We start from the raw sequence: 15482 nt of genomic DNA, 5'->3' as shown, positions 1-15482 counted from the left end.
AGGCCTACATTAACGCTACAAAGTGGAATTTAATTGTTACGGTACAGTTGAAATAGATGCATTTTCAGTTTGCGATGCAGGTTACCCAGAGTTTCTAATGTCAATGGGAGCTCATTCCACCAATCAGAATTGGAGGGATGAAACCCTCTGTAATAGTCTCACATGCAGAGCACACAGCACACAGAGTGACATGTGTTCTCTGCTTTTAACCCATCCTAGCACTAGGAGCCTAGTACCAGGAGTCTAGCACCAGGAGCCTAGCACCAGGAGTCTAGCACCAGGAGTCTAGCACCAGGAGTCTAGCACCAGGAGTCTAGCACTAGGAGCCTAGCACCAGGAGCCTAGTACCAGGAGTCTAGTACCAGGAGTCTAGCACCAGGAGTCTAGGACCAGCAGTCTAGCACCAGGAGTCTAGAACCAGGGGTCTAGAACCAGGAGTCTAGAACCAGGGGTCTAGAACCAGGAGTCTAGAACCAGGAGTCTAGCACTAGGAGTCTAGCACCAGGAGTCTATCAATCAATCAATCAATCAATCAATCAATCAATCAATCAATCAATCAATCAATCAATCAATCAATCAATCAATCAATCAATCAATCAATCAATGTTTATTTATATAGCCCAATATCACACATGTTACATTTGTCTCAGTGGTCTTCACAGTGTGTACAGAATATCAGTATGACAATACGACACCCTCTGTCCTTAGACCCTCACATCGTACAAGGAAAAACTTCCGAAGAAACCCCAGTTTAAAGGGAACATGGGAGAAACCTCAGGGAGAGCAGCAGAGGAGGGATCCCTCTCCAGGACGGACAGACGTGCAATAGATGCCGTGTGTAAATTGAAAAGATAATACATTTGCAACATAGGTAGTCCAGATGTTTGGAAATGCATGTGTGTATAATAGGAGGATGAATCCACGAGGATATCCATCCAGGACCTATGATCCAGGACCACAGCCACGACTCAAGATCCAGCGCTCGCGATCCAGGACACAGGACCGCAGGATCATCCATGACTCCGGATCCCGGCGTATATAGACACCAAAAAGAAAGACATGTGGGGAAGCTGGGTTAATGGAACATGAGAGGACACAGGTACAGACAGAGAGAAGGAAGAAGTAAGATGTCCCCCGACAAACTAAGCCTATATCAGCAAAACTAGGGGCTGAATCTAATCAGCCCTAACTATAAGCTTTATCAAAAAGGAAGGTCTTAAGCGCACTCTTAAAAACGGATAGGGTGTCTGCCGCCCGAACACAAACTGGAAGCTGATTCCACAAATGTGGAGCTTGATAAGAAAAGGCTCTGGCTCCCATTGTACTTTTAGAGACTCTAGGAACAACCAACAACCCTGCATTCTTGGAACGCAATGCCCTAGTAGGCCAGTAGGGTATCATGAGTTCTTTAAGGTACGATGGCGCCTGCCCATTAAGGGCTTTGTAGGCGAGAAGAAGAACTTTAAATTCTACCCTGTGTTCTATAGGGAGCCAGTGTAAGGCAGCCAGAACAGGAGTAATGTGGTCCCTTCTCCTAACTCTGGTTAGTACACGAGCCGCAGCATTTTGAATCAGCTGAAGCCACTTGACTGACTTCTTAGTACTCCCTGATAATAAAGAGTTACAATAATCCAGCCTAGAAGTAACAAATGCATGGACTAGTTTCTCTGCATCGTTTTGAGGCAAGATATGCCTGATTTTGCAATGTTACGTAGATGGAAGTAGGCGGTCCTTGAGATTGATTTTATGTGGGCGTTAAAGGATAAATCCTGATCAAATATAACACCAAGATTCCTTACAGTCTCACTGGAGGCCAAATTAATGCCATCCATAGTTAGTATGTCTTTAGATAGTTTGTTTCGTAGATTCTTCGGGCCAAGTACAATGACTTCAGTTTTGGTCGTGTTTAACATCAAAAAGTTTAAGGTCATCCACGTTTTTAAGTCCTTGAGGCAGTCTTGAATTTTATTTAGATGATTAATTTCATCAGGCTTGATTGATAAATATAGTTGAGTATCATCCGCATAACAATGAAAGTTTACAGAATGATTCCTTATAATATTGCCTAACGGAAGCATATATAATGTGAACAGAATAGGTCCGAGCACTGAGCCCTGTGGCACTCCATGGCTAACTTTGGTTTGCGTGGAAGATTCATCGTTGACACGTACAAACTGAGAGCGTTCAGATAGATAGGACCTGAACCAGCCTAAAGCAGTTCCCTGTATGCCAACTAAGTGCTCTAGTCTTTGCAATAGGATATCATGGTCGATAGCATCAAATGCAGCACTGAGATCGAGCAAAACAAGAATAGAGACAAGTCCCTTGTCTGAGGCTATTAGAATGTCATTTGTCACTTTAACCAGAGCTGTCTCTGTGCTATGATGTGTTCTAAAGCCAGACTGAAAATCTTCAAATAAATCATTGTTTTTTAAGTAATCATTGAGTGATTGAGTGATTGAGGATCCTATTGCGCGACTGTAACTCCACAGTTGCCTACACTCTTTTCGGGTTTGCTAACGGTAGCTACTTTAGCTTGATAGCTAGCCATGGCTCTTTCCCCACCTTCTGGTGCTATTTCCTGCTCTTCCTGTCTCATGTTTGGTTACTTCCCGGCCTCCCTTACTGGTAAGGATACATGTGTTAAATGTAGTATAGTTGTTAGGTTGGAGGCGGGAATCATAGCCATAGAAGCCCGGCTCCGCATCTTAGAAAGTAACTGAGCTACAGTAAAGCCCATGTTAGCCAGTGCGGACCGGCAAAAGGTAGCTCCTCTTAGCCGTCCCCCGGCAACTCCCGAGCAGCAGGGAGGCTGGGTGACTGTTCAGAAGGGGCATAACGCGAAACCCGCAGGTCCCCACCAACCCGTTCACGTATCTAACAGATATTCCCCACTCAGCGAGACACCCGCTGAGAAGCCAACTCTGGTTATTGGTAGCTCTATTATGAGACACGTGAATTTAGAGACCGAAGCCTCCACAGTCACATGCATTCCGGGGGCCAGAGCGGGCGACGTTGAGGCGCATCTTAAACTGCTGGCTAAAAATAAACATAAATACGGTAGGATTGTTATTCACGTCGGTGGTAATGATGTTCGTTTACGCCAATCAGAAAGCACCAAACTTAATGTGGCGTTGGTGTGTAGTTATGCTAAAACAATGTCGGACACCGTAATCTTCTCTGGTCCCCTCCCCAATCTGATCAATGATGACATGTATAGCCGCATGTCATCATTTCAGCGCTGGTTGTCTTGGTGGTGCCCAGCAAACAATGTGGGCTTCGTAAATAACTGGACAGCCTTTTGGGGAAAACCTGGTCTGATTAAGAGAGACGGCATTCATCCTACTTTGAAAGGTGCAGATCTCATTTCGGCAAACATTTCAGGGCTTTGTGGACTTAATCCATGACAAACTGGAGTTGAGACCAGGAGGCGGAGTCGCAGTCTTACTGTGCTCTCTCCTAGACAGTCATCCATAGGAATCCCAAACCCAATAAAATACCCAATATTAGCGGTGTGTGTGTCTGCCCAAGGACAATTTAAGGTAAAACCTAATAGAGGTGTCATACATAATAACCTAATAAAAGTAAATGTAACAACTGCTACAGTGCAACAAAACAGGAAGATTAAATGTGGTCTCTTAAACATAAGATCTCTAGCATCTAATGCAATATTGGTAAATGATTTAATATCAGATTATAATATTGATATATGCTGTCTCACTGAAACTTGGTTGAGACATGAAGACATGTCAGCATAAATGAGGCCACTCCACCCAGCCATGTCAACACTCATGTTGCTCGAGGCACGGGCCGAGGAGGTGGAGTTGCAGCAATCTTTGACTCAAGTTTACTTATCAATACTAAACCAAAATTAAATGATACCTCCTTTGAAAGCCTCGTTTTTAGTCTTACGCATCCGACCTGGAACACTTGCAGCCAATCTTATTTGTTACAGTGTATCGTGCACCAGGTCCTTATTCAGAAGTCTTATCAGAACTCTCTGAGTTTTTATCAACTTTGGTTCTTAAAACAGACAAAGTAATTATCGTAGGTAAATCAATCAATCAATCAATCAATGTTTATTTATATAGCCCAATATCACAAATGTTACATTTGTCTCAGTGGTCTTCACAGTGTGTACAGAATATCAGTATGACAATACGACACCCTCTGTCCTTAGACCCTCACATCGTACAAGGAAAAACTTCCAAAGAAAACCCAGTTTAAAGGGAAAATGGGAGAAACCTCAGGGAGAGCAACAGAGGAGGGATCCCTCTCCCAGGACGGACAGACGTGCAATAGATGCCGTGTGTAAATTGAAAAGATAATACATTTGCAACATAGGTGACTTTAATATTCATGTTGACGATGATAAAAATAGCCTTACTGTTGCATTTAACTCTATATTAGATTCGGTTGGTTTCTGTCACAGTGTAAATAAACCAACCCACTGTTATAATCACACTTTCGACCTTGTTCTGACTTATGGTATTGAAACTGAGCAACTATTAGTCGAACCGCATAATCCTGCTTTATCCGACCATTTCTTAGTAACTTTTGAAGTACTATTACGAGACTACAAAGCATTAGTCAAAAGCTCTTGCAGCAGAAACCTATCTGATAGTGCTATAGCCACATTTAAGGAAGAGATTCCACCAATACTTAACTCGATAGCATGTCTGCATGTAGGGGAGGAAACTTATACAAAATGTACACCACCCCAAATTGATCATGTTGTTGATAGTGCTATAGATGCGCTGCGAATACAATGAGACTCTGTTGCTCCTTTGAAAAAGAAGAAAATAAAACAACAGATTAGCTCCATGGCATAATGCCCAAACCCGCAAAATAAAGCAAAAGTCTAGACAACTTGAAAGGATATGGCGTTCCACTAAACTTGAAGAATCTCGTTTTAATTTGAATCTAGCACTAGGAGGCTAGCACCAGGAGTCTAGCACCAGGAGTCTATCACCATGAGTCTAGCACCAGGAGTCTAGTACCAGGAGTCTAGCACCAGGAGTCTAGTACCAGGAGTCTATCACCAGGAGTCTAGCACCAGGAGTCTAGTACTAGGAGTCTAGCACCAGGAGTCTAGCACCAGGAGTCTAGAACCAGGAGTCTAGTACCAGGAGTCGAGTACTAGGAGTCTATCACCAGGAGTCTAGCACCAGGAGTCTAGCACCAGGAGTCTAGTACCAGGAGTCTAGGACCAGGAGTCTAGCACCAGGAGTCTGGCACCAGGAGTCTAGCACCAGGAGTCTAGCAACAGGAGTCTAGCACCAGGAGTCTAGTACCAGGAGTCTAGCAACAGGAGTCTAGCACTAGGAGTCTAGCACCAGGAGTCTATCACCAGGAGTCTAGCACCAGGAGTCTAGCACCAGGAGTCTAGTAACAGGAGTCTAGCACCAGGAGTCTAGAACCAGGAGTCTAGAACCAGGAGTCTAGCACCAGGAGTCTAGCACCAGGAGTCTAGTACCAGAAGTCTAGCAACAGGAGTCTAGCACTAGGAGTCTAGTACTAGGAGTCTATCACCAGGAGTCTAGCACCAGGAGTCTAGCACTAGGAGTCTAGTACTAGGAGTCTAGCACCAGGAGTCTAGCACTAGGAGTCTAGTACTAGGAGTCTAGCACCAGGAGTCTAGTACTAGGAGTCTAGCACTAGGAGTCTAGCACCAGGAGTCTAGCACTAGGAGTCTAGTACTAGGAGTCTAGCACCAGGAGTCTAGCACCAGGAGTCTAGTACTAGGAGTCTATCACCAGGAGTCTAGCACTAGGAGTCTAGTACTAGGAGTCTATCACCAGGAGTCTAGCACCAGGAGTCTAGCACTAGGAGTCTAGTACTAGGAGTCTAGCACCAGGAGTCTAGTACTAGGAGTCTATCACCAGGAGTCTAGCACTAGGAGTCTAGCACTAGGAGTCTAGCACCAGGAGTCTAGCACTAGGAGTCTAGTACTAGGAGTCTATCACCAGGAGTCTAGCACCAGGAGTCTAGCACCAGGAGTCTAGCACCAGGAGTCTAGCACTAGGAGTCTAGTACTAGGAGTCTATCACCAGGAGTCTAGCACCAGGAGTCTAGCACTAGGAGTCTAGTACTAGGAGTCTAGCACCAGGAGTCTAGTACTAGGAGTCTATCACCAGGAGTCTAGCACCAGGAGTCTAGTACTAGGAGTCTATCACCAGGAGTCTAGCACCAGGAGTCTAGCACCAGGAGTCTAGAACCAGGAGTCTAGCACCAGGAGTCTAGTACTAGGAGTCTATCACCAGGAGTCTAGCACCAGGAGTCTAGCACCAGGAGTCTAGAACCAGGAGTCTAGCACCAGGAGTCTAGTACCAGGAGCAGTGGGCAGCTATTGCACAGCGCCCGGGGAGCAATGGGAGTGAGGGGGGAAGGGGGATGTCCGGTGCCTTGCTCTCCATGCATTGCTTTGCTGCAGCTACTCCTACGTCGCTGCTGCTCATTGCCCCCCACCACCCAGCTTCCACCCAGCTTCCACCTGCAGGCTCGGGCGTCAGTTATCTAATCATCACTCATGGTGCTGTGTGTATCTGTGGAGCGATGAGGCCCGAGCCTAGACGCCAAACTCAACTATAAGCTGCTTCTAATGAACATGTTAAAGGAACACGTGAGTTGTCTGACTGAAGTGGACCTTCTGTAGACACACACACACACACACACACACACACCGTTATAATGTCCGTCTTTTCACTGAATTGTCGTCTTGTAAAAGGTACTGACAACAATTCCTTAACAACATCATCTTCACCTGTTGCTATTTCATAGTTAAAAACAATAAAACAAATGAATTGCTTCCTGGTCTTTCTCTGGACCCTCTGTCTCTCTCCAGGGAACGAGCGGGCCTTCTGGAGCACCTGGAGCCGAGGGGAACTCTGAAAGAACACGATCATTGGCTACAAGTCAATATGCAATAGGGAGGCGTGTGGCACAGTGGATAGTGCCTTGGTGTTGCGATCAGATGGTCACGGGTTCAAACCCCACTGCAGTCAGCATGTCGTTGTGTCCCTGAGACTCTTCACCCCAAGGTGCTCCTGTGGGGAGGGTCCACAGTGTTGAGTCGCTTTGGATAAAATCGTCTAACAAGCCCTCACTCAGTGCGACGGCCAGGGCATTCTGTCAAGGATGTAGAATACCTTAGTGAAGGATATTCTACCCAGAGACCCAGAAACAGATCTGATTGGTTGCTTTTCTAACACAAAACCACTCAATGCGTAGAGAATGGTCCGAGTAGGACAAACAAATCAACGTCACTGTGATATTACAGATCAACAACACGGATACCATTCTCATTTGTTCATTTTATTTATATAATTAAATCGATGTATTGTGTGTTTCAGGGTATTCTCTGAATACTTGAAGGCCCTGGCGGATCACCACTGGTGAGTAGACCAGGAGGTACAGAGAAGAACTGAGCAGGACCAGGACCTGCGTTGGGTCAGTGATGATGAGAGAGTGTGTATCTGCAGGATCGGGATGCAGCAGCGATCAGAGAAATGCATCCTAAGTCTCTTTGAATTATATATAAATATATACGTGAGACTGTAACTTACTTTCTTTCTTGGGTTTTTCCCACAGTTTCAGTTTGATGTAAGCTACGGATATCACTCCCAAGCTTCTTCACAGCTTCAACACAGACTGGCTTCCTTTTGTTTTCCTCTTGTTCTCATTCAACGGCAGAAGGTGTGACCGGCGTCGGCGAATTATCATCCCTTAACCCCGGTGTAGAGTTTCATTGGCTGTTCCCCTTCCCTTCTTTTGCTCTCTTCCCTTAAAGACTCTTGACATGTCTTTGATGGAGGTTCAGATTTCTTTAGCATACATTGGTCCAGGTTATCTGGCCTTCCAGCTGGAAATATATTACTTCTGTTAAATGCTATAACTCTTTATTAAGTAACACAACTTTGGTCTACGCTTGTATATTTCTTCTGTTCTTACCAGAAGGTGATTAAGTGTGGAGTCTGCACCTCAGCAGCGATGTTAGCAGCGAAGCTGGTCTTGCAGCGTAACGCCCAGCATTCTGGCGGCTCAATTCCCATTTGAGTGGCCGAGAGGCGAAGCTTGACTTTGTGCTGCGACGCGTTTTCAATGAGAAAGTCCAAACTGAAGTTCGAAAGGTGGAAGATATTTAATAAACAAAATCAAACACAGAATAACTTAGAAGAACCAAAACCGTCAACAGAAAAAATGTCAGCGCAAGCTCACCCTCTGTCATCCGCCCCCCGACATGTAACAGGGGACATATAAACACAAACCACGACCATGTGACGCTTGCCAGAAGGGCTCAACAAATACAAATAAAAGCGATGTAAACAATTGATAATAATACAAATAATAAATCCTCAGAGCTGCTACAGGATGTGTATTTTGTAAATGGTGTAACTTTTTTTGTATGCATGCTTTAGGCAACATTAAGCTGTCTTTGGCTCGTTTGTGCTGTAACGATGGGAATGTGTGGCACTAATACAGCTATTCTGATCTGATCCTGAAACTCAGGCTCAGCAGCATTTTGGCTCCGACGCCCAGGTTCCTTGATGTTGATGGAAGGGAGGCTGAACACATCGGGCATGTTCTCAGTTTATCACACTTTGGTATCAGCCGTCCTCCTGGCACCCGCCGCCCCTAACCAGGTCATCAGTTCAAAGTGAACAAAGCTGCCTCTTTCTTTGGAGTCATGTCCCCAACATGTGGTTACGTGTCGGATTTGGGTGCCAACAATGTGGCGTAATTCACACACTCGCTCAAGGACACTTTTTTCCACCTGCTTATCAAAATGTTTTATCGGTGAGAAACAGCAGCTGCTCAGTGATGTGTTCAACATAAAGAAGACAGGAAGGCAGAGTGGACACACTGCGGGAGACCTCCTTCAGATCACTGCAGCAGAAACATGACCATGAAGGTGAGGACCATTTCACATTTCAACTACTCTGTTATGATTCAAAGTCCTGCTTTCAGCTAAATGACCTAAGGTACAGTTGTTGATGAACTTGCTTTATAACCTTGTATTCATTGTATCGAAGAGGATCGTTGTGATATCTTTTTTAATATCTGACAAAAAGTGGATTCATTTTCTTGTTCTGAGATTAAAGTCTGAAAAAAGAGATATCACTTTTGGTCCGATGTGAAAATATTGTTTTAGATGTGGCCCTGGTCCTCTTCTGTATACTTGCTATATAAATTATAATATTCTTCATATGGTGTGATTACATATGAGGATAAAATGTACGTTGTTACCTCACCTGTGTGGAAGAGGATTAGAGCATTTTGTTTTAGATCCGACCATCAGTGGGGTTTTTTAGTTCTGAGATCAAAGTCAGAATTCAGTTATTTGTCTCAGAAATCAATTTTTGACTCAACATGTCCTCTGTCCAGCTGGTCTCAGTCGTCCTCGTCCTCCTGGCTCTGCTATTGGACAGCGGCACGTCTCTCGTCCTCCCATTGGACTGCAGCGATATCTACAACAACGACAACACCCGACCGAGTGGAGTTTACACCATCTACCCCATCGGATCCACCTCTGCCGTCCAGGTACATCCTCCGAGAGACTTCATACAACGCTATATCTCACTGATCAAATGGATAGGATGTGCTAATGAGCGTGTGTGTGTGTGTGTGTGTGTGTGTGTGTGTGTGTGTGTGTGTGTGTGTGTGTGTGTGTGTGTGTGTGTGTGTGTGTGTGTGTGTGTGTGTGTGTGTGTGTGTGTGTGTGTGTGTGTGTGTGTGTGTGTGTGTGTAGGTTAACTGTGACATGGACTCACTGGGCGGACGGTGGACGGTGAGTACCTGATCTCCAAAGCTAAATCTGGCCCCCAGTTATCTGTGAACTGAACCTGGTCAGACAGCAGAGATGAAATATACGTACAGTATCTTTGAGCAGGATAACCAAGTAAAGTATTTAGTCTAATCTATGAAATCTACAGTTTGATAAATCTATCTAGAGAGGGACACTTGAAGTGTGTTAGCTAGACCATGCTAGTCAGGTTAGCTCCTGGATGCATTCGGTGAATGGCAGTGAGAAACCAGAGGCTCCACCTTAGATCTACTGGTGGCTCCTGTTCCCCGTAGAGGCTGGTTAGACTCTGTTATGCTCTTTTTCCATGGACTGGAAATGTCCATTATATTTGCTGAGAGATTTAGTATTTCCCCCAGGTGTTCCAGAGGAGGCTGGACGGCTCCGTGAACTTCTACCGGCCCTGGTATGACTACAAGACAGGCTTTGGTAATGCCGTCGGAGAATACTGGCTCAGTGAGAGATGAAGACGAACCGGAGGTCCTGACTTGATCAAACTCTCGGTTTCCTAGCGGTCGTGGTGTCTGTTTGTCTGCAGGGCCACAACAGTATGATGTTCGTAGGTTTAATAAAAGAAGGAACAATGAATTGATATTGAGAGGGGATGAGATGATGATGACAAATGGCTGATTACGGCCCCCAAACGGTTCCTAGAATGAGATGCTTAAAATATACACAAGTTGAACACAGATGGAGACAGGTAGAGGAGATGAGGGGAAGTTGGGATGAGGAGATAAGGGAAGGGAGGGAGGGAGGAAGGAAGGAAGGAAGGAAGGAAGGAAGGGAAGAGAGGGATCAAGGGATGTTTTGGGATGAGGAGATAAGGGATAAGTGAAGAGAGGGAGGGAGGGAGGAGAGGGATCAAGGGATGTTGGGATGAGGAGATAAGGGATAAGGGAAGGGAGGGAGGGAGGGAGGGAGGGAGGAGAGGGATCAAGGGATGTTGGGATGAGAAGATAAGGGATAAGGGAAGGGAGGGAGGGAGGGAGGGAGGGAGGGAGAGAGGAGAGGGATCAAGGGATGTTGGGATGAGGAGATAAGGGATAAGGGAAGGGAAGGAGGGAGGAAGGGAGGGAGGAGAGGGATCAAGGGATGTTGGGATGAGAAGATAAGGGATAAGGGAAGGGAGGGAGGGAGGGAGAGAGGAGAGGGATCAAGGGATGTTGGGATGAGGAGATAAGGGATAAGGGAAGGGAGGGAGGGAGGGAGGGATCAAGGGATGTTGGGATGAGGAGATAAGGGATAAGGGCAGGGAGGGAGGGAGGGAGGGAGGGATCAAGGGATGTTGGGATGAGGAGATAAGGGATAAGGGCAGGGAGGGAGGGAGGGAGGGAGGGATCAAGGGATGTTGGGATGAGGATAATTGTATTCTTTTATTGGACCTGTATTAACCGGGACAGGTCTCATTGAGTCCTGGCCCAAGAATGGTAACAGCAAAGTTACAGACAATTTGAAAACACACAGCGGCTTCAAGGTCAGTTAGAGTAGCTTTGAGTCTGTTTAATGAGACCAGCTCTCCGTACTGAACCTCTTCCCCAGTTCAGTTCGGACTTTTGGTTCAGTTCAAAGGAAAAAGTCCTCGGAGCGAAGACCTTAAGATCCTGTGGGTTTCCGGTTTATGTAGATCCTTAGATAGCGACGAAGAGCACCAACAATAGCCTCATATATAAGGATGTGCCAGAGTTTCAGTCGACGCCTGGTCAGGGAAGACGTCCAACGTGAGCGTACAGGTTGCAGTGGTGCGTCAAGGTTTTGAAGTGTGTGATGAACCTCAGTGCACCGTGGTAGACGGTATCCAGCGAATGAGGGCATTGAGAAGATGCATTCATACAAACCACATCTCCATAATCCAGCACGGACAGAAAGGCTGCTGACACCAGTCTCTGTCTGGCCTCGGACTTGTTCTAAAGAAAAAACCTAATTGTATTACTCTGGATAAGGGATGGGGGGATGAAGGGATGAGGGAAGGGAGGGATGAAGGGGTGAGGGAAGGGAGGGATCAAGGGGATCGATGGGTGGATGGATGAAGGGGTGAGGGAAGGGAGGGATGAAGGGGATCAATGGGTGGATGGGTGGAGGGGTGAGGGAAGGGAGGGATGAAGGGGATCGATGGGTGGATGGATGAAGGGGTGAGGGAAGGGAGGGATGAAGGGGATCGATGGGTGGATGGATGAAGGGGTGAGGGAAGGGAGGGATGAAGGGGATCAATGGGTGGATGGGTGGAGGGGTGAGGGAAGGGAGGGATGAAGGGGATCGATGGGTGGATGGATGAAGGGGTGAGGGAAGGGAGGGATGAAGGGGATCGATGGGTGGATGGATGAAGGGGTGAGGGAAGGGAGGGATGAAGGGGATCGATGGGTGGATGGATGAAGGGGTGAGGGAAGGGAGCGATGAAGGGGATCGATGGGTGGATGGATGAAGGGGTGAGGGAAGGGAGCGATGAAGGGGATCGATGGGTGGATGGATGAAGGGGTTTGGCTAAGCATGAGGCAGGAAGGGAACTGTATTGGTGGAAGGGAGAAACAAGCGATGGCTGGATGTTTGGTCTGATATAAGTAGACTAAGGTGTGATTGGAGGTGGGGTCGAGGCGTGGCCAAGCTCCTGAACCTAAGTTAACGTATGAACTTCATTTGTCTGCAGGTCTGGAGACTCTCTCCCACCTGACTCTGAGGAAGAAGTACGAGCTGCTGGTGGGCATGGAGGACTTTGAAGGCGGCAAAGTGTTCGCTCGGTTCTCCTCGTTCTCCGTGGACCCCGAGGCCTCCGGGTTCACTTTGCATGTTTCTGGATTCACTGATGGAGGGGCAGGTGAGGAACAGCAGGACGTGCTTGATGTCTTTCTGATGTTCAGGAGACGCTCTCACACGTAGGACTGGCTTCAGACATCAGAGAGAGATAAGGGGGTAACGACAGCAGATCAGGAGCTGTGGCTATATGCCCATGACGTTCTTCTGTATATCACACAGCTGGAGGTATCCCTTCCTATCTCTTTAGCAATGAATGATCTGGGCTGTCCTTAGACTAATGACTGATTGACAAAGAGAACATTACCCAAAGGGACCGTGCTGTAGTTCCTTCATAGCCTAATGTTACTGCCTTCAGGGACCAACACAGAGATACTTCATCCCTGTGTTAGTTGCATTATAATATTCTGATTATACACTTGTTGTGTTTCTGCAGGAGACTCCATGAGTTATCATAACGGACAGAAGTTCTCCACCTTCGACAAAGACCAGGACTCTTGGAATACTAACTGTGCCAGATCCTTCCTGGGGGGGTTCTGGTACAAGGATTGTCACCACGCAAATCCGAACGGGGTTTATATTTGGGGGGCTGATCGCACTATTTATGGTATAGGAGTGAACTGGTACACTTGGAAGGGTCACAACTACTCCCTGAAATCCATCAGCATGAAGGTCCGTCCTGTGCAGTAGTTCTGCAGGACAGCAACGTGTCCTCAGCTGGTATCGATCACATGTAATCACTCATCACTTTAAGATGGAAACAGATCCACGCAGTGGGATAATGTCTACGTTTTAAAGTCAAACTGAATCACTATTTGCTTCACGCTGACAATAAATGAAAACAATGAAGCTGATGTGATGTCTTCACTTTGTCTCCTGGGTCCTTCTGTCTGGGTCCTCACACTTTCAACACGTTTTTCACAGAAATTCACTGTATTATTTCACAGACCTTTCTTGTTTTTCTATATGAAATGTAATTACCATAAAAATACAGTAAATTACTTTTATTAAGAATAAATAAAGGTTTTATTCTGTAAATTGGTTTAATGAGAAATGTTTAAAGGATCATTCCATTGTTTAATTGTCTTTAATGTTAAATGACATTGAATTATATGTAAAAACACATCAAATAAACATAATTGTACTGCATGTAAATCGTATTATAAAACATCTCTTAAATGTTAAATAAATGTATACATGTTCACAACATTTTTTATATATTGCAGAAATACCTAAAAGTTATTTAGTTTAAATAAAGTAGTTTTCATAAAGTATACTTAAGCAATAGCTCACGCCAGGCCGTGTCTATGCTCAGTATATCACAGCTACGGGGCGTGGACAACCCCCTCTCTCTTCTTCACCAAGAGGCATTGAGCCGCACTGTTGTAGTCAGCCATCTAATATATTTACTAAAGCATATTAACAAGTTGGGCTGTTGAGTATGAGTACACAGCACAACTATGTCATGCTCTCCACTGTCTAAAGCTTTATTGTGTTCTCACACGGAAGATACTGTGGTGTGATGCCTCGGTTAAGGGCAGCAGCCAGAGGGGGACCCTGCTGACTACAAGGCCGTCTGCATTATCTCTGCCGAATTACCCACTTCAAGGAGGATGGCATCTCCCTTAAATCTGATGGGAGTATAACTCACATCAATCAATCAACAACTTTATTAATCCCGCGAGGGGCAGTTGGTCATGAACACAGGCAGAACACACAGACACACCGGGAGCACAGATGAGGTTCATTCCAATTTACACCATAAATAGTTCAAAGCATCACAATAATAAATAAATAATCAAGTTAAAAGCCTTTTCAAGAATTTAAAAGTTTGAGTGCAGAAGGGATGAGTGTTTTAGAAAAGCGATTAGTCCTTTGAGCAGGTAGAGCACATCTTCGCTCTGAAGGCAACAGACGAGATTCATGTGAAAGAATGCGACCTGGAGAGAACGCGACCTAGAGAGAACGCGACCTGGAGAGTTCACGACCTGGAGAGAACGCGACCTGGAGAGAACGCGACCTGGAGAGAACGCGACCTGGAGAGAACGCGACCTGGAGAGAACATGAGCTGGAGAGAACGCGACCTGGAGAGAACGCGACCTGGAGAGAACATGAGCTGGAGAGAACGCGACCTGGAGAGAACGCGACCTGGAGAGAACGCGACCTGGAGAGAACATGAGCTGGAGAGAACGCGACCTGGAGAGAACGCGACCTGGAGAGTTCAGAATGCTCTCTGCTTTCTGCAGAATCTGCTGGGTACAGAAGGAGTTTCAGTCTCTCTGTCTCACGCCGATGTTCTTGGAGCAGGTCTTAACGTGCTGCTCAGGCTGTTCCTGTCTTTCAGCGTGAGGCTATGGAACCAGCAGATAAGAGAAAAACAAATACGGCTCTCAATGAATGCTTGGTAAAAACCACAAAGCATGAACGGCCTGACAGAGAAAGAGTTCAGTTTGCGAAGAAGGTGCATCCTCTGTGGACCCCGCTTCACAACACACTCAGTATTCACATCAAATGTGAGGTGGTCTTCAAAATGGTGCCCAAGTATTTGTATGATGTGACAATTTCTACCTTGTCATTGTGTACGATGCATTCCTTAGGAACGTCTAACATCGATGATCAGTTCCTGGTTTTTAGAGACATTTAAATCCAGAGAACTGTCGTCGCACCAGGAAATGAGATCAGCAAGAGCACCCTCTGAGTCTGAGCCCTAAGGAGGGCAAGAGGGCGGTGTCTTCAGAGAGTGGAACCAGGTAGCTGTTGCTACTGCTAGAAGGTTTAAATTCCATAAAACAAGTTATCGGCAGTTTAAAATGACGTCATAGGCTCCAGGAGGTGCGGCTGCATTGTGTTCAATGCTGAAGAAAAGTCAGCAAACAAAAGCCTGGCGTGGGCTCGAGGCTTTCAAGGTGTTTGTGGAGGGTGTGCAGTATAAGAA

General features: G+C 46.0%; 1 protein-coding gene across 1 annotated transcript; it reads left to right on the top strand.

The window, feature by feature from the left end:
* Nucleotides 1–8821: 8821 nt before the first annotated feature.
* LOC117443907 (microfibril-associated glycoprotein 4-like) lies at nt 8822–13396 on the top strand (the record flags this gene model as incomplete). The annotated part of the gene is made up of 6 exons (XM_071202674.1): nt 8822–8911; nt 9385–9540; nt 9749–9787; nt 10162–10258; nt 12444–12611; nt 12984–13396. Coding segments are annotated over 6 exons (804 nt in total), but the record flags the coding sequence as incomplete, so codon positions are not given.
* Nucleotides 13397–15482: the final 2086 nt, after the last annotated feature.

This window comes from Pseudochaenichthys georgianus, unplaced genomic scaffold (genome assembly GCF_902827115.2).
Source record: "Pseudochaenichthys georgianus unplaced genomic scaffold, fPseGeo1.2 scaffold_703_arrow_ctg1, whole genome shotgun sequence".
In the NCBI taxonomy this organism is placed as follows: Eukaryota; Metazoa; Chordata; class Actinopteri; order Perciformes; family Channichthyidae; genus Pseudochaenichthys; species Pseudochaenichthys georgianus.
This window is presented reverse-complemented; position numbering and strand designations above follow the sequence as displayed.